At 31.3% G+C, this 23,194-nt stretch overlaps 2 protein-coding genes across 9 annotated transcripts in view; one reads left to right on the forward strand and one right to left on the reverse strand.

The window, feature by feature from the left end:
- The window catches only part of Atg1 (serine/threonine-protein kinase unc-51-like protein Atg1), an 84,775-nt gene extending 78,126 nt beyond the window's left edge, over positions 1-6,649 (reverse strand). For 6 of the 8 annotated variants that reach the window (XR_011949809.1, XM_072520429.1, XM_072520428.1 and 3 more), the window contains exons 1-3: positions 6,167-6,649; positions 6,008-6,100; positions 3,501-3,584 (exon numbers count right to left, since the gene is read on the reverse strand). Coding sequence is in view for 7 of the 8 variants with exons in the window: in XM_072520429.1 (XP_072376530.1) it covers positions 3,501-3,584; positions 6,008-6,100; positions 6,167-6,256 (267 nt within the window). In the remaining variant the exon portion in view is untranslated. The remainder of the gene's footprint in view (positions 1-3,500; positions 3,585-6,007; positions 6,101-6,166) is intronic. The other 2 variants (XM_072520427.1, XM_072520426.1) reach the window with 1 other exon arrangement.
- Positions 6,650-6,731: 82 nt separating this feature from the next.
- Positions 6,732-22,640, forward strand: Der-2 (Derlin 2). The gene is made up of 5 exons (XM_072520430.1): positions 6,732-6,946; positions 7,006-7,239; positions 9,830-9,952; positions 12,315-12,478; positions 14,620-22,640. Exons 1-5 carry the CDS (start codon positions 6,854-6,856, stop codon positions 14,756-14,758), a joined length of 753 nt encoding a protein of 250 aa, XP_072376531.1. The 5' UTR covers positions 6,732-6,853; the 3' UTR covers positions 14,759-22,640.
- Positions 22,641-23,194: the final 554 nt, after the last annotated feature.

The raw sequence follows: 23,194 nt of genomic DNA on the forward strand, positions 1-23,194 counted from the left end.
TGAGAGGGGGGCAATGTTACGTAAAAATATGAGTCATAGTTTTAACCTTTAAAACATGTTTTTAATCTAATATGTTGTAGAGTTTACGAGAGGCCTCGATTTACCTGAGCGACCTTCCAGAACCGATATGAGGGAAATCCAGTTTGCCTTTACCGTTTCGCCATCGAAGGTTTTAGACTATTCGAGATAACGGCACTGGTATATAATAACGGAACTTTATTTGGAAGGGACAGTTAATAAAGAAGATTCGCGCTCGCGATATTATTATTGTTACGCTCGCCTACTAATAAATTATTGTATATTTAGTGATAAATAAACTTATATAAATTATCGTGCCTTTTAATAAATTAAAGTAGGAACAATATAATAAATTAGTAAAGACATTATAAATTAAAGACATAACAATTAATAAATTCCTAACAGTATATTAAAATATACTTTAGATTTTAAATAACAACCATAATAAGTAATCGAGAGGAGTCAAATCGGGGGATCTAGTCGGGCATTCGATCATTCCACGTCTTCCAATCCACCTATTGGGAAAAACCTTGTTTAAATAATTTCTAATTATCCGTGCAAAATGCGTGGTAGAACTGTGTCTTGTTGGTAGTCAATAGATCGATCTATATCATTTGGATGATTAATATCAGGAAAAATATTCGTAATGTAGGCACTAAAAAGTTATAAAAAAATCCAGATAAACCTCACCATCAACTGTGCCCTCAAAGAAATAAGGACTAATAATTTTATTGTTAATGATACCAGCCCAAACGTTAACTTTTTAGGATATTGCATGTGAGTCTCATACACCCAGTGAGGATAACTACAGTTCTGTTTTTCAGTCAGATTTGCAGTTCATAAACAAAATAGTTTTTTCCTGATAAAGCGACGTTTCATTTAAACGGAACTATTAACAATTTTGTTTATGAACTGCAAATCTACGTTCATTCTGTCCATAATCATTTCACAGAATTCTTGCCTTCTATCAGGATTTTTCATATTTTCATTTAACTCCTAAACCAACTGAACTTTGTAAGGGTGGTATTTTTCTTTATGTAAAACTCTCAAAATAGATGATTTGCTTACATCATTGACGGCGGCAAGCTCTCGAGTTGTCTTATGCGGATTTTCGTCAAACATAACATTTCGTTAACATATTTTCAAAATACGCTGAATGGCTCGTATCATTTTTAGAAATGAAAATGTTATTGGTACTAAGATTTGAATTCATGCGTATCTTGCCGCTGAGCTACGGCCGTTGACGTAGATTGAAATTAAATGCCACTGCAGATCATACGAGATCCCACTGCAATATCACTACATTCATAACATAGTCAATCAAACTCATTTTTACATACATACATTTAAGAATAAGAGAATACATCGATAACAGGATGCCAGTCAAAAAGTGGCCGCAAATATTTTCAATTCAATTAATAGTAATTAATTTTTGAAAAAATTTTTATTTCGTTCATTTATTTTTTAAATAAAATAAGCTGCTCATGACGTATATGCATGTTTTTTATATCAAATTAAAGCTATATTTTTTTAATATGATGATTTAAGCTTGCCTGAGAAAAATGATCGCAATTTAGGGTTGCCAGCTGTTAAAAACGCGAGGAATCAAAGTAAAGGTAAGAGAGCTAGCGTGCAACGCCACTGGTTTGACGTGGCTATACTACGTTACGCGGTCACTTTGCAATAAAGACTCTTATAAAGAACAGTGTTGCAAAACATATATTTTAAGCAATTGTTATTTTTCTTTTCTAGAAATGTAAACATCAGCGTTCGTTGGCCTTTTGTTACCTTTTGTTCAGCGAACATTTTAAACACCCGCTTAATTTAAGTTTAAAATAGATTCAATAGTAAATTGATAGAATGTAAAGTCAGTTTAAGAATAATAACAGTACCCACGAAAAATAATGTGGAAATAATTATATAAAATATGGTAGAATTGTCAATTTGATATATGTAATTACGAACATATCTATGTTATACATCTTAGGAATAACGTAAATGTTTCCTGCTTAAAACCGGCAACACTGAGCTTTAAGGTTCCATAAGATTTACATAGCCATATGCTGCTCCTACTGCAAAGTCACCACAAAACGCAGAACGGTGTCAGTTGTGTGAGTTTTTAAAGCATGCGTCGATAGAGAGTGTTAAAAAAATTGTCAAACCGGTGTTATTGCTTGCTAACTCTAATTTACTTTATCTTTTTCAACAGCTGGAAACACTAATTTGTGACCATTTTTTCTAAGACAAAAAAAATTTAATTTGATATAAAAAATATGCATATATGTCATGAGCAGCGTATTATATTTAAAAAATAAATGAACAAAATAAAATTTTTGTTCAAAAATTAATTAACATTAATTGATTTAAAAATATTTATAGCCACTTTTTGACTGGCAACCTATATTCTCATATCCTTAATTCTTGATTAACTATATTATGAACATAGACATCTTGCAGTGGGATCTTAGGGAGAGCGCCCACCAAACTGGGGTGACATGTAACATGGCAGTGGCATAGCACGGGCATGGCACTGACATGGCAGGTAGCGCACACCAAAGTAGCATGACATTAAAAGTCTAGTTAAATTCAAAATATCGCCCTCTTAGGATAACGTTATGCTAACGCTTTTAAATGTCAAAAATATGAACAAAACTCGTCCGCAACGTCAGTTTTGGGTACATCCTTATTAAATAGATGTAAGGGCATAGTAGATTTAATGTATTTAAAGAATTAAAAAATTCCGGATTTGTGTTGTCATAGATACCTGGAAATTTCTTAATTAATGAGACAAAACGAATATAAAATTCTGGACTGTCTTCCATATTTAACTTCTTTAACAAACACACATAGTAGCACGTGGCAAAAAATAGTACAAGCTCTATTTTTAACGACGTGGAGTAGCAAGCTGCATGACGCCACTGTCACTGTCATTTTGGTGTGCGCTGAATCATTTGTTTGCATTGGTTACATTTTAAGTAACATGCTAGACGCGCGCTACTTGCTACTTGCCATGCCAGTTTGGTGGGTGCTCTCCCTTAGACTAAGAAATAATGATAAGAAAATTAAAATTGTAATATCCATAAAATATTTGTGGTTTAAGTTGGTTATTTTAATAACATTTAATGGCAATTTAAATTACATTTTAAAAAACGAGGAATAGGAATAATTTTAAGGGTTTTTTGGTAATGATTCACTTGGTATCATTCATTAAAAAAAATTTAAGAAAGTTGCCTAAAGTAAAAACAAAAATGTCATAAACAAACCAATCTCCACTGAGTAAATTCCACTTATGCCACTCCATAGTGATCAGTGCTATATTTTAAGACTATTAAACATTTTTAAGATACAATTATTTAAAAATACAAAATAAAAGTGTTCAAACATACAATCGAAAGTCAACATCTTTTTCCTTATAAAAGTCAACAAACTTTAGAGGAACCCTTACTATTTCTATATTTTATAGTTTATTAAAATCTACTTACCTCCATGACTAAATAGACATTATTAGCAGATTCTTTGCAGTCTAACAAGGCAACAACATTTTCATGGTGAAGTTCAGTCAGTTCCTAAAACAAAATTAATTGTAATTATATTGGAAGATCTCTTAAACAACAATTTTTTCTATTAAGAAAAATACTACCAGTTGCAAAAGAGGATACTGTGTATTTATTCCTTATTGTTCACAATGGTTTGTAGATTCTTCCCAATCTAGCCTCAAAAGCATGAATAAATCAAAATATTTAATAGTTTTATGCAATAATTGTATGCAATAATCAGATATATAACAAAACATGTCATAAGAATTATAAATTTTAGTAATGTCGCACAATCTATGCAGTGGGTGTATGCTTCATAAACAAGAACAACCTTCAATCAAGAACAACCAATTCTTCATAAGATATGGGATGCTAACAATGAATTCAGTCTAATGAAACCTAGAGAAAAACAACTGAAGCTGAAAGTTTTTGTATAATTTTGTTGTGGACTATAATGGGCAGTCAGTCCCTTTTTGTTAATTTGTAAACTATAAATTTTTATATCTTTTGAGACATTTGAATCTTGAAAATGTATAAGCTTTAGTTTCTATAACTTGGTACAGTACAAAGGAGCCTGAGGTTAAAAATTCGATAGAATTGCTGTTTGGGTAATACAATCATTTAGAATTAACAGAACAGCTATTTCTAAGTCCTAGTTACTTGCTATATATCCTGTATATCATAATATTAATAGCTTTCTTTGAATGCCAGAATGTTTTATGAATTAAGATTTCAATTGCAGTAATTTTGTTGTGATATTTCATTGCTTTTTTTAACCCAAATAATTGTGGCATAATTATAACCAGTTATAATAAATGGCTTCAGAAAAAAACCCAAATAATTAATTTATACATAAAGTTAATTATTGATGTGACATTTCAATTTCTTTAAATTTTAAAACCTTTGACGAAACTGTATTTTCACATTAACCTTCTATCTAAGAAATTCAGTTTTTATTGCTCTGAATACAGATCCACCCCTTCTTTCAATTAGCTTGGTCCGAAGTAATAAAGGAAAGAGTAAAACCCTATTTATGTCAGTTGCTAGTTGTATATTGCAATGCATTGTGATGTTAATATAGTTTAGTTGTGAAGGAGACAGCTCCTTTGGCGATTAGCAAAAGGTTATACCAAATGCAGCTGATTTTTGCCCATATCAAATGTTCTCTATGAATGTCGTTGAACTGTGCTGTAAGTGTTAAGTTTAATTGACTATCTTTTTGTGTTATTAAGAATATAAATTTTACAATCAAAATCATTATTTAGAGTTTTTATGAGACTTTCAAGTTTTAGAATATATTACATTGTATGATTAGTCATACAGAAATCACGTAATGTTGTTAATAAAAATGTTACCAGGTGTAAAGTTTGAGTTTATAATTTAATTTTAAGATAAACCAAATTAAGGCCATATCTTTGTTCCACGTTACAGCCTCAGATCTTTTTATTTATCATTTTTTTGTGCTGGGAAACTTTAAGTATCCACTGAATTAATCTAAGTTTTACATTTTACATTTTTTATTTATTTGAAGGCTACACATTGTTTTAATTATAAGATTATTGATGACAATATGTAAATTGTTTGTTGAGTATGTAATAAATACATATTGGCCAACAATTATTAAAATTAAGTAGCATGTATTTATCTATTTCTTTTTGACCATTTAATAAAAATCTTTTTGATTATTATTTTATTTAAATAATATTTAAGAGATGATATAACTTTTTTGAGAATTTTATTGAATATATAATCTTTTTCAGCTTATGAGTAAATATGTAAATTTTTATAATTTTCTTTGATAATTTGTTGATATATTCTGATGTATTTTTGTTTTGACGTCTGAGAGAAATGTTAATCTAATGTTTAATTTATTTAATCTCGAGTCCTTTATGACTTTCAGATAGTTAAGCTGTATTCAGTGTTTCTTGTTTTTCTTTTGTCAAACTGTTATTTAATTATTATCTATATTCATATATCAGTCTTTAACCTGTACTTTTCTATTAATCATTTACTACTAAACGTTGATATGAAAATTATATAGATCCTATTAAGATCTTATTCTTTTTCAAACTACAGCTCCGATTACCCTAGCTCTTCTTAACATTCTTAAGTGATTCTTTAGAAGTGTTACTGAATTGGATCTTAGCACTAAAAAAGTATATAAGGAGTATATACTTAAAACCAGTGAGGCCTTCTTTCCTTTCTTACCTGTTTTGGCGTTCTTGCTTTAATTTGAAGAACCTATGTATGTCCCTTTTAAGGTTTGACTAAAGCTTATTTTCAATGCAGTTATATAAACTGAATATAAAAGAATATATAAAATACTAGGCATGCTACAAAAGCTCTAAATAGATGGCTGAATAAAATAATAAAAGGGTGGGGAGAAACATAATTGAGGAAAGGAAGGCTGAAGAATCATTGGTAGCATTAACATTAATCATAAATTAACTTACCTTTAAAATTTTTATTTCCTTCCCAAGCAAATTTTGTGATTTTGCCAAACTCTTCTTTGTTATACTCTTAATGGCAACCGTACATGAGGGATTCTAAAACCGAAAAACAAACAATAAACAAATGGTTTTATTTTTGTTTTTAATTGAGAAATCACTGACCTCTCGAAGTCTGCCCTTAAAGACTACAGCAAATGCACCATGGCCTATTAAATCTTTACTACTATATTCATAATCTCCTACAACCTCCATATTTGCAATATTTTCTTAAGATGTGTTGAATAAATAATAAATATGATTTCTAAACAATACTTCACTGTGTTAAATGTTGCACTATTTTATATGATCTACATTTTGATCAGCAAATATTGGACTGGCACTCATTTAATTTAGAGTGAAAGAACAGTTAACAGCGTTTGAAATAATTAATTACGACTAATATGTTAAAAATAGACGTATTTTTCTACATCACTTCTGCACTGTCTCCATTGTTGAAAATCGACTAAAAATTCCGTTTAACAAAATAGCTTCGGAATTCTGCTAATTTCAGTTACCGTCTCACTTTAACACATCAAAACTGGTAATTTTTTATCATAATTGTATTTACGCTACTACATCGACTTTCTCTTTTTGCACAACAGAATGTTTGCAGTATTGCACTCTTATTTGACATGAAAGTTACAAGTTAACTTCAGTTGTCATTTGCCAACCACATGGCAGTTGACAATTAAAATGCATAATGTCATTGTCAAACAGAAAGATAAGTAAATAATCTGATGTGGCCAAAAAATTAAAATATAGTAAACTCTAGTTTTTTTTATAATGTCTTGATAGAAATTAAATGATAACATGGCGTACCAGACTTTAAGGAATGAGTACATGAATATGCCCCCCGTAACGAGGGCATATACCACTGCTTGTGTTATTACAACTCTAGCTGTGGTAAGTTTTTATTCTAGTAATAAATATTCCTGGAAAATGAACATATATATCTCTTGCAGCAACTGGAATTGGCCTCCCCGTTTCAACTCTATTTTAATCCAATTTTAATTGTGAAGCAAGGTCAACTATGGAGGCTGGTAACAACATTCCTGTTCTTTGGGACATTTGGCTTCAACTTTTTTTTCAATATGATATTCACATATCGATACTGTAGAATGTTAGAAGAAGGTTCATTTAGAAATAGGACAGCTGATTTTGTATTGATGTTCCTCTTTGGAGCAGCTTGCATGATTGTATCCTTTTTAAAACTCTAAATTCATATATACATTTATTTGTAAGAATGGTTGCAGAGTTGTAGGTTTCAATGTATTCATTAATTAAACATTACAATCATGTTTTATTAATGTCTATAGTCATTCAATTCTCAAATATGATAATTGTCATAGGTAAATTTAAATTCTGTACTATTTTACACATTTTATCAAAAAAGACAGCAATTTAAAAATGTAAATTTTTTGTTGTACAATTTTTTGATTTTACAGTCAATATTTGTTGTTTATTAAACATATCTGCAATACATATTTTACTAGATAAAGTAGTTTAACACAGTGTGAATGGTGTTACTGATATTTCTGTATTAAATTTCATGCTCTTCATGAATAACATGAGAATTTCATATTTTCAGTATTCAATTTTTTGATAATCTTTATTGAGAGAATTTGATTGTTTGTAGTTTGTGTTTGGAGTGTTTTAGTAATAGTAGTGTCTACTTAAAAAAGAAAAAAAAACATTGGTAAGATAGTTTCAAAACAAATTCAGATTTCTGCTTTAATCTGAACCTTCTATAAATGCAAGGTATAACAGACGTTGATAAAGATGTTAATAGAGACATGGGGAATCTAAAATTTGCATTCCACGACATGTCTATCAACTAAGCAGAAATCCATAACGAATTTGTTTCTTGTACTCATACAGAGTAGATCCGAATAAAATGAAAAAGACAGCAAAGATTTGATTTCACGTTCAAAGCGTCTATGTATCTGTTGATACGTATTTCTACTTAATAAGTCTCATCAGAACAGTTATTCATAGCCGTTCTTAACGTGAAAAAAATAATCTTCTCTGTCTTTTAGGAAGCAACAATAAAATGGCTTCGTTATAACATAACGAATTTGTTTCTTGTACTCATACAAGAGTTCGTTATGGATTTCTACTTAGTTGATAGACATGTCGTAGAATGCAAATTTTAGATTCCCCATGTCTCTATTAACATCTTTATCAACGTCTGTTATACCTTGCATTTATAGAAGGTTCGGTTAAAGCAGAAATCTGAATTTGTTTCGAAACTATCTTACCGATTTTTCTATCAGATGTCGCTATTGCGTCCATAACGAAGCCATTTTATTGTTGCTTCCTAAAAGACAGAGAAGATTATTTTTTTCACGTTAAGAACGGCTATGAATAACTGTTCTGATGAGACTTATTAAGTCGAAATACGTATCAACAGATACATAGACGCTTTGAACGTGAAATCAAATCTTTGCTGTCTTTTTCAAAAAAAAAAAAAAAACAATTCAGTGTGTTACTTTATAAAACTAGCAGTTTTCCTTATTTAAATCTGTTGTTGAGACATTCTATTAGGATGTCATAGCAGTCTAAATCATTTTAATAATATATCTCTTTTATATTGTGGTCTAAATAGTTCACTGTATCTGTATGCTCAATTATATGGATTCCTACTAGAAACATAGAACTGTAAAGTAATTCATGGATATATTTTGAAAGATATTTAGCAAAATACTAATAGTAAGTTGTCACATACACTTCTTATACTCTTTTAGAATGAATTCATGATAAACTATTGATTTATGGACATTTCATAATAGGCATTGTAGGTCTAGGATACATTTAGTATCCTAGACCTACCTATATTTTAATAGTAAGTTGTCACATACACTTCTTATACCCTTTTAGAATGAATTCATGATAAAATATTGATTTACAGACATTTCATAACAGGCATTGTAGGTCTAGGATACATTTTAAACTATAGGTCCCACATAACTGCACACATTTAATATAACCCTTTTAGAATTCATGATAAACAATTGATTTATTTACAGTGCACAACAGGCCTTGTAGGCCTAGTAGAAATGTTAAACTATAGGTTCCACATATCTGTAGATATTTAATACTACATATATGTGCATAGAAGTGGCTTATACTCAAATTAGATATGATAACAAGAAGATGATCTCTTTATGTAGAATTTGCAGACTTTTCAAAGATAGTTTTTGTAGACAGATTGTTTATTGCAATCTGTCTATACAGATTGCAAGACAATAATTATTTGACAATATCCACTGGTTTGAATGAATTGCCTTCTTGGTAACATTGTTTATAAAATCTTATTCTCTTCAGGTGCCTCTCTTTTCCAAAGTTTGGCTATCATCATAGCTATTTAAATTTTGGATATACCAAATAATTGATTGGAGCTGCAATCAAACCACTCCTCAGAGATTTACACCAATTTTAGTTTTCTTCTCTGTATACTTTTTTTTTTCAACAACTTTTGATAGCTGGTAGTTTGCATTTGATATTTATGCCCTCTGACAACATCTCCAAGATAAGTTTAAGACTGTATTTGTTTTTGTTATCTTATCCATCCAGGATACCCCCAATATCCTTCTATTGATATTGAGATATTTTTAATTAATGCTTGTGGGTCATTAATCTTTTTAATGTGGTTATTTAGGTCTACTTTAGATCTTAAATTTAATTATGTAGTTTAAATCTCTTATTATGTATTAGGGTAGGATATTGTATATCATTAAGATGAAATGTACCATAAATGATATGTTTTATTCCTTAATATAATCATAGGGTTTTGCATTTTTTGTTAATTTATTATTCTTAGGGCAGGCGTTTACAATAATGTTAGTGTATGTATGGTCTAGGCGAAACCCATTTGTTGGATTGAATTTCTTTGGACTCCTGAATTTTCAGGTAAGATATTTAAATTTGATTGACATGCATATTTTCAACTAAAATAAACACATCAATCAATTAGAATATGATTTATTGTCTGAAGATAAAGTATTAATACACAATTCAGGCCAACAGAAGTTGGTAATCGTTGATCTATAAAGCTTACTGTTGACATTGATTATGTAAGATACGGAACAAATTGATTCTTTTGAAATTTTTCACTTAGAAGTAAGAGATAAGGGTACATGGACCTAGAAATGTATCAATGTCTCAATCTTCACCAAACTCATCATTACTGAATGACTAATCAAAGCAAACTAATCAATATTTTGGCAATATTATGAGAAAGAATAACGATTTGCTAAAAAGCTGTTAGTGTATAGAAAAGTTGAAGGAAAAGGAACACACTATGTTAATCAAATAGCATTCACATCTGTGTATGATTGTATTTAAATAGCTGAAAAAATAAATGATGATGTATATGCCACAATGCTCTTACAAGTGAGAAAAACTAAAAAGAAGGATTTATCAGATCCTTTACTGCTATTTTTAGAAGCTTTCTCATTGGAAAATTGAAAAAAAAATGGATTCTAGTTCCAGTCTAGTATTATTATTGGGTATTTTTCTTATTTGTCTTTGGATTTGTGTTTAATGTATGTTTGTTTAATAATATAAAAACAAGAAATTGCCATTTTAATATTCAAAAGCAACAGCTTGGTTGTTATTACTGTTCTTATTTTATGGAATCTTTTATAGTTAATTTATTTAATATAGGAAGAAAAGAATCGGTTTGTTGTCATTAAGTAGGGGTTAGTGGGAAATTTTTTCTGTCATCAAAACAAAGATATCAATACACATTTTTCACCACGATTTTTAGCAATTTTAATGCTTAAAAAGTAAATGCTTAAAGTGATAGAAACACATTTAATTTAAATTTTCTGGAGAAAATTTCATAATTTTGATATTGGAGGGGCACCAAACCACAACACTGCAAGTGCTCAAAATAAAAGTTTTCAGTAGAGACAAAAAACTGTTTTAGTTGAAAAATAATGAACGAAGTAATTCTTAATAATTTTATTATTAAACTTTGGTACAATTAACACTAGTGACATACAAATTTGAAGTCTAGTGAAATAAAATCGTTTATGCTCTAATTAATTTAAAAACACTAAGAGAACAAAACATTGTAATTGCCATTATTTCATAAGATCAAATTAACAATAATTATAGTGCAAATAAAACTAACATTTATTTATTTACTTAAGTAACTTTAATTAAAAATCAGCATTTTGTAAGGTAAAGTTTTTGCTTGTCCTGGTAAATATGGTAGCATGGCTTGTATATCTTTATTTTTTTCAGTAGACAATGGCACAGGGGTTTCCTTCATCTCGATTTCCAACTCCTCAAAACTCGGCTTAGAGATTCCAGGTTTTATCACGGAAGTTTTAAGCCATGGAGCAAAATCCCCGTAACTTTTCTTTACATAAACTTCAACAAACTGTCAGATGTTGCTTGAATCATAGTAGCCGAATATATCTGCAAGTGTTTATCATGGATTTAGCTTGATTTATCTAGTCAAAAATGACTTTTTTGTGCCGGATTTGATCATATATAATCAATGATCTTTTCTTTCCAATCAGGCTCCCGTCTTTGTCTTTTACCGCCCCGTTTATCTTTCATACGTTCGTCATCACAACCAATTTTCTCGGAAAGAATCTGCACGCGTCGTCCACTGACACCAAAAGTCTCACAAAACGTCTTTTTGCAAACCTGAAAAAATGTGAATTAAGTTCTGCTTACAGAATACAATTTATTAACTTAAGCTTCAAAAGAAAGATACTGAATTCTACATACCTGAACTTCAGAGATGCCCCGAATTATTAGCATATATGTATGTCCGCTGTCGCCGGCTTTGGGTTGCGTCATCGTATCTACCATGTCTCCTTCTTTTTACTAAATAGTTTTTAGATATATTGTTCATTATAATTTTCCATATCCCAAAAGTCACAGAAAAGCTTTTTATGGCAATCACGAAAAGTTCATATCCAAGTTATAAAACTAAGAGATGAAAAATTTAAACTTTTATATAATTTATCTTTAAAATATGCAAAATAAATCGTGTTTAGCTTAAATATACAATGTTGTTTGAAATAAGCACTAATATGCAATATATGCATCTATATGCACTTTCCATATATTCTGCTGTCTAATAATTATTGAAGCTCGATATAATGCTCAAAATAGTTGCTGGATTTGAATTTGCAATTTTTTGTGTTGTTAGTCTGGGTATTTTAAAATATAATCTATTTCAACTAATAAAACTATCACGATTTTCTCTCCAATATATTTATATTAATTCTAATTATTTACTATTTTTTAGGCGCCATATTTGCCGTGGATCCTCTTGGCATTTTCTATAATTTTAGGAAACGCGGTCTATGTAGATTTAATGGGTATTGCGGTGGGGCACATATATTATTTTTTAGAAGATGTGTTTCCAAACCAAAGAGGAGGTGTCAAAATATTGAAAACGCCAAGTTTCATGTAAGTATACACTCTAAACACTGTTGGGTGCCAATGTGTAACAATCTAAGTCCAGCTAATGTTGAGAGCCAATTGTTTCTTGCTTTAACTAACTCTAGTCTTTTGGGTGTAGGTATGTTTTATCTTAGATGGAATCTAAACAAAAAGAAATGGCAGGGACATACAAAACATGTTATAAATTTATCATATTTATTATACAACAACTTTTTGCTGTAGTTTATTCCTTGTGATATTTAAACGTAGATGAAGTGGTTTCAGAACATCTTACTGCAGTTTATTCCTTGTGGTAATTGAACTTAGATGAAGTAATTTTAGGCCACATTACTGCAGTTTACTCCTGTTGTAGTTGAACGTAGATGAAGTAGTTTCAGGCCATGGTATGTCCCATGTGCTTCGAGAAATCCATGCCAAATAGGGGGAAAAGAATTTTTAAAATGAGGCCAAAAACCCAATGAAGATTGAATAGAAATGGGTTTTGGAACTAAAACACCACTTTAAATAGACAAAAGATATTAAAAAAACATTCTTCTTCCAAATTTCTTGAATTTCTATAAATTTTTCTGAATATTCCCATCTAATCACTTCATTATTACCATCAAAAAAATTTTGTAAGTACCCAAAGTATTGCAGATAAGTTAACGTATGTGGAGTGTCAAATATTACATATATTGGTTGATTTGTGACTGGATGTAAAAAATATGCTTTATTAGAATTAATAGATAAATCAACTTTAAGATCATTAGCCATGCGAATATTTGATGCTGCACCATCAAACGTTAAGCTTGTGATTGTGACAGCAACTTCGTGCATTATTTTTAAGCACTTTTTTACCAGATTATTTTTTTGAATTCCTGATAAACCATTGATTAGAAAGTAGCCTATTGGTAGTTTCCATGTGTCATTTAAGCTATTAATTAAAAATACAATAGCTTCTTTTGCTTTGTCTTTGGAAGAATCGCTTTGAGGGTTACTTCCTATGTCAACATTAAAGTTTTCAATTATGTAAATAGAAAATATATGTTATGATATATGTTATAATTGCCAATAAATGCTAAGCTTAACCTATCCTAAAAACTTTTCACCATCCCATTCTATTTTCTTACGTATAAACAATTAAACAACCATTAAAGCCCAGATACATGATTTTCCTTTATCTTTAAATTCAACTACTTTTTGTTTTAATACCTTCACTGCTTCCATAAACTGACGTCACGCATAGCTGCGCAAAGCAATTTATGTTGGCTTCACTCTCACTCTTCGTAACGGTGGTATAGCATACGGCGGCGTATCTATAAGCTTTAATGGTCTAATGTTTGAATAATATTATTTCGATTAAAAAATCGAATTATTCCAATATTTTCGTTTAAAGTCAACGGCATTTTAATTCGGTGATTACTAAAATAAACCACGGTTCGTAGACTTACTACGGTTGCCTCTTCCGCCTAACCAATGAACATTAAGTCCGAAACTACTCTCGTGACGTAATTCTACCCCTTCAACCAATCAACACTGCAATCGACCTGCCCTCTACATTCAGTTTCAATCGCGAATAAATGGGTTTTGTATTCTTGTGTACTCTTGTGACGTAACTCAAGCATCCCCACCCCAGTCGGAAGGGGCGACCGTGAAAATAAACTGAATAATAAACTCAATGTAATAAACTGAAAGTTTAAGCTGACTGACATAAATGATATCACACGTGTCAAATTATTTCCATGACACACTAGTTTATCGAATAAAAAAATAATTTTGTTACAAAGTATTAACCAAAATAATGAAAAAACTAAAAGTGCGAATTTTGTTATGAAATTTAATATGTGGGATTAGAATATTTGGAACAACTTTTACAAATAACTTTTTCCGATATCTCTAACGCGAAGCAAAATATCGAAAATTTACCCTGTTTGTGGATTCGCAGTAAACTGCGTTTAAAATTTAAATTTCAGTTGAGTAGTTTAAAAAATGTTAACCTTCTTCCTGTATGATTTTGCACTTCAAATCTGTATTTAATTTGATAGATGAAATATAGGGCTGTCTTCATCTTAAATGCGACACACTGTATGAACCATAATGAACTAAAATGGCATTATGAACAATGTAGGAAAGGTTCAAAGTAATTTTAGGTTAAATATTTTTTGTAGGCGGATACTATTCGATGCTCTTCCTGAAGATGCAGACTACCAAAGATTGCCAGAAGAAAACCCCGGTGGCTTTCAGTGGGGAAACCAGAACGATGTTCAAAATCAAGAAGACGCTGATAACAACGCAGAAAATCGATAGAAATAGCTGACGGTTGACCTCAGATATTGTAACTTGCTTTAAATAACGTTTTTAGTTATGGATTATAAAAGAGAAGACAATTTATGTATATGCAAAACAATTATCGTTGTTTGCCTAATTGATTTAAACTATTACAAATTTTAAATAGTTAGTAGATATTGCTTAACCTTTGATATTCGTATTGCCATAGGGTTCGTCTTACAAACTAAATTTAATGTGGGAGAATTTGAGACTGCATTAATGTCCAAGATATTGGGACTGCATCGATGTCTATTATTACGATATTTAGTAGAAAATCGGCTCAATGTTAATACCTCAATAATCTTATAATATATAATATCACCGAAACTAATCAGAAATGCTGACGTCGTCGATAAATAGTTGAAATTTTTACTTATTTATTATTTTCGGTACTTCTGGATTCAAGTTATTACTTAAATAGATTTCTTTAATTTCCGTTTTGTAAGCTTACATCCCCTTCTCTTTTTATTTCATATAAATGTTCTATGGTTTTCATAGAACATCTTCTTGAGTAGAGCATACAACGATAATTGTTCTACATTTACTATAGTGCATTAGTTGATTATTTAAATCGTGAATAAAATATAATTCTATAATATTAAACAATTGAAACCAAACAGAATGCGCTATATATTAGTGGCCAAAATTCTGGAAACTTTACAAAAATTTTAGTTTTGTTAGCAGCATTCCTTGTTTTCACACGACATTATGTTATTTACAAGATTATCTATAATTTTATTGCATCGCTTTATGCTTCTTAATATTTAACAAGAGGACAAACTCTATAAAGTTAAAAATAAATCAAACAGCTGTTATCACTAGAGTAATTAAAAAATGGCACAATGGTTATTATGAAGAAAATTAGGATTTGGTGGGATAATCTTTATTTTTTAGCACGGCTTGATTCTGCAATGCATGGAGTTCACGAGACGAACCAAATCTTCTGGTGTAATAGACTATTGGTGATAGGTTATTATTACTATGGCAATATATTGATAAGTGCACGATTTTCTATTAGATTTAGATCGGGACTATTTCCAGGCCACGGCAAAATATAACATAATAACATAAAAATGTATAACAGGACGGACCTGCTGGATGATGTATTGCTGCGCATCCCCTTTAAACAAATCTCTGATAGTGGCAGCAGTTTGGCTTGTATTATTTCTTCCTATTTTTTGCATTAATATTGCTCTATATTATATAGTGCTTACACCGGAGCAGTGTACTAAAGTTTTTGCCTGTGTTTTTTGTTCAGGACCCTCCTAGGGGTTCTTGCTCGCAGTTCATTTTCTCCTAACTTTCTTCTGAAATTTGGAAGGCGGTTGATTTGACAATAGAATTAATGTCTTTTGCGGATCTGCGACGATCTTATAAAAACACGCGGTATATTCTGAGCTTATCGCATTTACTAACTTTTGGTTTTCTACCTGTCTTTTTGGTGATTTTGTCGTTCCAGTATTATGATAACGTTAACAAACTGTCATTAAACCTAATTTTGTCGTGTCACCACCCAATTTGTTTGCAAATTCTTACATTATTCACGGGGGGTAATTGCTTTGGTTTGGCTTGGCTTTCTCTTTCCTGGCGACACGTTTTGGGTTTCTGGGAGACATTTTCGACACTGATATGTTCCTCTCCGAAAATTAAAAAATATCACCTTAGTAATAACTACCTGAAGTCACTAATAAACACAGGAAGTCGCAGGAAACTGTACTAAACGCTTTCAATTGGACGACCAAATCACGCCACTCGTCGTTGACTGACTAGCAAAACTCTGATGCGATACAGTATTTCCAGTGTTGCCATTCACAAATCTCGAATTTTCGTGCGTGTCTTGAATCCGTTCCATATTTCCATATTTTATTAAATGATATATGTGTATAGAGAAAGAGAGAAATATATTAAGCCGAAATATAAAGCAATGAAATGCAAATGTAATTTTGTATTGATAAACTTTATAAATCACAATCATGAGACGAGTGTTTCTGGAAAAATAATAATTTTTGTAAAGTTTCCAGATTTTTGGCCTAGCGTATATATACACGAAAAATGGAATTTAACTTAATATGTGAGCGACTGCCCCCAATTAAAAAGGTAATATTAATATTTTTACACCGAGCCATGCGTGTTGTTGCTCCGCAAATAGCAGTGACAGTCGTACTTGCTCAATTTTATTGTTAGTGAAGTTGTGTTTAGCAAACACAGTTGATCTTAAACAACCCAAAATATCACAGATCAAAAGTATTAAAAGATTTATACATATTTTTTTTTTCTAAATAAAATACTTAGCTAACAATATTAATGCGGATATTTCTGGAAGTAGGGGGTAACAGTAACAGGAAACTTACGACACAGCTAAAGTGTCTCACTAGCAATACCGAACTATGTAAGACTCTTCAGTAAGACCTGTTGACATTTGAGCTAAATAATTGAATTTATGAAATTCTGTATATTCATGAGAGGGAAGTTGTTTGGCAAGAGAGAACATTTGTGCAACACACTGCCATAGTTTTTTCATAATATTCTGCCGATTCTTCTTTGTTCCTCACAGATTGGTAGGTTTACATTTTAGAAGGTAGATTGATAAAAAATCAACCTTTAAAAAGTTGCGGTTTTTCCTGATTCACTCGTTCAACATCTACTTAAGTCGTCCAAGTCTTTATCGACTCAACCTGACTTAAAGGTAAATAATTGAGTTTAGAGAATTTTCATTTTTTAGAATCTTCCATACATTTTCTTGATTTTCATCTGCCTTTTGATATTTTTAGTCAGTGGTCTAAAATCTTGACTTGTGAACATTTGGCGTTCCCCATTCTGAAGGTTCGGAATCAACTGAATGTGATTATATTTACAATCCTATGAGTACCTCCATTGTGACTTAATATTGTTACATCGTATATTGTAATGATTAGAAAATGTTGGAACGTTATTAGTTAACTAATGTTCGAAAGAATCTAAACCAGGCGATCAAGAATATTGATAATATTTTTATTAGTATCTAAATGAATTGTTTACATTTTTGGATCCTCTATGGCAGATCAAAAATGTTAAAAATATTCATCATCGTCATCATCATCATCACGGTACTACAACCCTTAAAGGACTCGACCTTCTCAAGCTTTTGGCGCCGTTCTGTTCTATCCCTTGCTTGGGTTTTCCAGTTGACAACGCCGATCTTCTCAGGATCCTATGTTACACCGTCTATCGACATTAGCTTTGGTCAGCCCCATCTTCTTATTCCCACTGATTGCGCTGAAAAAAGTCGCTATATAAGAATATCATGCTAGAATTTAATCCAACCGTAGTGAATATTCATTTTAAGCACGTACACACCTCATTGTTTTTATTTAATTACCTTTTAGTAGTCACCGCAGTCGTCTCCACGATTGGAAGAATCAATCCATGAAACATTGTAGCAATTCTGTAACCGTGAGCAACTATGCCTAACTTATTTTTCGATAATTTTCTGTAACTGGCAATAACATGATGATACTGGTAACCAACGGAAAAAACATTAATCAGTATTTTCTGCAATAATGAGATTCAATACGTTCCGTATTTCTTGTTATGTCCCTCTTAAGATAAGTAACAAATAAGAAGAAAAGCAGAATTGTTTTTAAACAGTGGATCAACATTTTATACTGTAAACGACTACACGTTTTATAAAATGTAGTTTTTAGTTACGATTGGCAGATAGTCGCTTCAATCCATTGATAATGACCAAAATGGGAACGATAATGCTCACGATAATTTATTATTTCAAAGGAGATTTATAATATAAATCTCGTCTAATATCAATATATTTCATCCAGCTATATTCCAGTGCTTGTATACAGGTTAGGTTAGGTTCAATATGAATGGGCGCTTAACCACCCTTCCACTCGACCTAAGAGGTCTATTGTGACTCATTCCTAGACACTTCTACGAAGTAGTAGGGCTCGAGTTGATAATTTTGAAATGTATTGAACTATGGTATCCAATCCTGGACAGTTGCACATAAAGTGTTCCACCTTCTCGTCTTCTCAAATTTTTTGGGTCTATGAATGTTTCTTTTGCCTCTTCCCTGGAATGTAGCTATGCATTTTCATTCACTTCGATGCCAGTATGTCCAGACATCCAGAGTAAATTTACTTTTATCCTTTTTCTGATCTGAATCAGATTCTGAGAACAGTTAAAGCCGCCGAGTCGATTCTATTCCAGTGTCTTTATTACAGCCTGGCTGTCAGATATAATTTTTCGAGATCTGTCCCTGCAGTTCCTCTTTATTAGTTCCTACAGGCACGTCCACTATAATATAAATGTTTGCTTGGAAATTTGTATACACTCTTTGGAGTAAACCTCTCCAGAGGAACGTGATTATGTCAAGTTTTCCTAAACAGTTGCAATAGCTCCATGATTGCACGAAAAGTGCTGACGATGAGAAAGATTTTCAGTTTTGGGAATAGATGGACATTCGAATGTATCAAATCTAGTACGTAAGTTGGATGTTCCAAAAATTTATTAAATTTTTTGTTCAGAAAATAATTATGAACTTTAGACGCGCTGTATAATGTATTAGAAATTATTAATTCTCCTCCGCTGTCCTTTATGGTTTGTGGTGATGTTATTGTACTCTACGTATGGTTGTTATCCATTCTTCTCTCTCCTACGCGTGGTGTGCTAGCTCAAAAAGAGGAAGTAACTAGTGATGCTCTTTATTTGGTTTAACCACCGAAATTGCGATCTTCCTTGATTGCTTTTAACATCTGCTTTTCTTTAACCACCAATATGTCCATGCCTTCCCTTCGTCTGACTATTTGTCCAAATAACCTCATATATTTTGGTTGATGATTGTTGTAAGCCTAATGATGATGTAGAGGTCTATTAATATTGAGATATTTGTGCGGTCTGTTGTCCAGGTGCGCATCATTCTACAGTAGACCAACATTTCAAATGCCATTATACGTTGTGAGTCAGGAAATATAAGCACGTTGCTGATCTTGCCATTGTAATTAAAACGACTTACCACTTCATATCCTGCTATATTTCTTGGGTATGTTGGTCTTTTCTTCTCTTCTTTCACCTTGCTCTTCTCTGCATTTATTTTAAGTCCATATTCATGACTAATAGTATCTAGTTTGTTTTTAATAAGTTCATCTGTTGATGATGCTGATATTAAAGTGTCGTCAGCATAGCTGAGATTGCTGATTTTTCGACTTCTGCCTGTTATTCCTTCTTGACATCCATTAAATACAATGACATAGGTACAGTTGTGTTAGTATGCCACACATTTTAAGCCACTAATGCTTTTGAGTAATGAAGCACAAATAAATTTCTAGATTTTTCTATAATTTTTCTCAGGTTGAGAATCTGTTGTTGCCTGCCTTTTCCAAAAACAAATCATTAGGAACACAAAAAAAGCATAAATAATTAATGCATACTAAATAAAAAATGCTTTCTTTATTTAGTCGCGCCTTTTTATGCACCGTTGAGTAAAATATCGAGTATTGGTCAACAAGCAACCACTTCTTAAAGAGGATTCCATTGTAATTTTCAGAATGCAAATTTGTTATTGGTTTTGTTTAATCGTTGAATAACTAATTTCCACAAGGAAAATAAAACTCCTGTAGTTAGCTGTATACCAGGAATCATAAAAACTCGTATTTAAAAATCCTTTATAAAAGGTATATATTATAATATTGCCCTTTCGGGTTACATCACAGAACATTTTCGGACTAATAAGTGCATCTTCAGTGCAGTTACCACTAAATATGTGGGTAAAAACCCTTTAAATGATGTTAACTTTGTTAATGAATACATATTTGTTTTTAAATGATGCAGTTTTAAACAGCTTGCGTTGCCATGGTGTAAATCTGTTTAAAACTACTTATTAACTTATTTAACTAATTATTTAAATTTAACAACAAATATGTATTAATTAACAAAGTAAACATCATTTAAAGATATTTAATGGCTTCCCTTATGTATACCGTGTGATGTAACCCGAAAGGCAATTGTAGAATATATATATATATATATATACCTTTTATAAAGAATTTTTTAAATAAAAGTTTTTAACTAATTATGAACAGCAGCAAATTTTGTTGCTTTCTAGTAATTCCTCAATCATGGTTTTCTCATCCGTCGGTATTTGAGATATTTTTGTAGACTGAACGCTCCGAACGGCTAACAGGAGTTAATTTATTCGTGTTGAGGTCAGAGGTCGAACGGTCGAAGTAGAAGGTTGACCAACAACGCTACACACGCCACTGGACTTGACCGGTTTTGGGTCGGAAAACCTACATACACACCAACCGTCGGACCCAACGTTGTCGATCACGACAGTTGGGTGGTTTAGTCGGGACATGTGTAGTTGGTTTAAACCGGCAATTGGGTTTGTCATGTGTGGAATGTCAGACAATTTTTAAACAAAATTGTGTAAACGCTAACGACTAAAGTTGATATCATATGAAACCTGACATCGACAGCAAAATTATATTTTGTTAACACTTTTGTAAACACAAAGAACGTACATATAAATTTTTATATTTGAAATTATACATCTCTTCTTTTCCGTTTTGAAGTAAACAGGTAATTATAACATGCACGTGAATTAATTCCATCGTTTTTGAATTTTTTCTTGGTATGCATTGTTTAGTTAAGTATTATTCAGCTCTTGCAATAATTAGAAGTTATGACATAGCACACTTAGTTAAAAAATTGCATATTCTGCATCGGATAATTAATATTATTAAGTATTTGTTTTTTAAAATTTGTTCTAGAGAATTTATTAGTTTCAATTTTTTTTTATTTATAATATATAATTGTGAACTGAAAATTGATTTTTAAAACTTTATTATCTTGAATTGAATTTAATTACTTGAATGACTATTAAAAGACTATTCTCAATTTGAAAATACATGATAGCACAGTTTGTATGACAGAAGATTACAACGATATTTGTACAGGAATCCCCAAAGCAGAAAAATTATAAGTATAGTTACCTTCTTGTCTTAGTTATGTACAAGCATTTATAAAAATAATATGAGCACCCCGACAAACTTCAAATACAATAATTAGCTAAAATGTAAACGAGCTGTGTCATAAAAATTTTGCTATCAGTAATTTTCAAACGCAGTATAATATATATTCGTACAAAAAAATTCCAATTATAAACAACGCATTATGATGTACACGATCGCACTAAGAACTAAGTGGACGATTTTGCATGGACAATTTTTTTATAAACGTTTAAAACTGAAAATCTAATACAGGCGTTTATATCGACTAAAATTTGTTTACTCATAGCTGGTATTTTGTATTGATATATTGGTTACCAGGATTGCAATTGTTATGGCATTACTTCTTCCTGATGTTTCGTCTACGACAGCATCAACGGTGATGCGACAACGTTCTGAGTTGTCATACGTACGGCGACTGAGTGAGTGACCGTTCCTGCATCGCCTTTTATGTAAACCTCAACCGTAAACGAACCTCTAAGAAGAAGTTCTAGACTACGGTCTAAAAGTCTCTCAACCAATATATCGTTACAACATTTTGGCCACGTTTTGAGACGTTTGAAAGTGAATCTTTGAAACAAAATCTTAGTCTGATCATTCGTTTTATTTGGGATTTTATTCTGTGAATATGGTGTATTTATTATAATATTGATTTGTTTATAAGATATACTGTATCTGTGGGTCAGATATGTCAGTTATGTAATATTAAATAAGCCAGATGGCACTTTTACCTACAAAATGTATAGTGTCAAAAGTTCTATTTCCTTATCTTGTGATAATATAAGAGTAACGAAACAGTAGGTTTTTGTTAATATTTTTCCTTATTTATGGGTGTAATTATAATAAAATTTTTAAATAAATCCTGTGTAATTATTTACTACTAATAATAATCCTACTTAGCACAGATAGAGCAGCACTGCACAAAATGGGTATGTGTCTGAGCCCATAGTAGGGAAGATTGTAACGAAATATTTTGCCTACCACATAGGGTATAATTATGGGGGTTTGAAAACTGGGGGTGGAGATAGGACAAGCAAAATAAACGAAACTGTGCGAACGGCACTCAGGGTTTGTTTGGAGAGCTGGGTCGTGGATAAGTGAATGGCACAGGGGGTTGGATTGGGGCAACTACAAAAATGAAACAAAGGGGTACTGACATGAATCTCCTGGAACAAATGGACAAAACAAAACAAACAACAGGGAGTTGCCAAATTATACCGATTACAACAACGAGTTGTAACTATTGAAATAATTATTAGAAATACAAAAATGGTTAGGAGACTTTTCTAAAATAAAAAGACAAAAATGATTTAGAGAAATAAATCAAACATTTATTGTTGTGTCACCACAAACAGTTACAAAAATACAGATGGCACAAAAAATACTATATTAGTAGTTACAGAGATTAATACCA

Source organism: Diabrotica undecimpunctata, chromosome 1, assembly GCF_040954645.1.
Source record: "Diabrotica undecimpunctata isolate CICGRU chromosome 1, icDiaUnde3, whole genome shotgun sequence".
Lineage (NCBI taxonomy): Eukaryota > Metazoa > Arthropoda > Insecta > Coleoptera > Chrysomelidae > Diabrotica > Diabrotica undecimpunctata.

Bases quoted from the DNA above. Each gene is read 5' to 3' on its own strand.
- Der-2 (XM_072520430.1), top strand. From the start codon at position 6,854: ATGGCGTACCAGACTTTAAGGAATGAGTACATGAATATGCCCCCCGTA. The intron at 6,947-7,005 runs GTAAGTTTTTAT...TATCTCTTGCAG, and splicing joins TTATTACAACTCTAGCTGTG to CAACTGGAATTGGCCTCCCC. The intron at 12,479-14,619 runs GTAAGTATACAC...TATTTTTTGTAG, and splicing joins TTGAAAACGCCAAGTTTCAT to GCGGATACTATTCGATGCTC.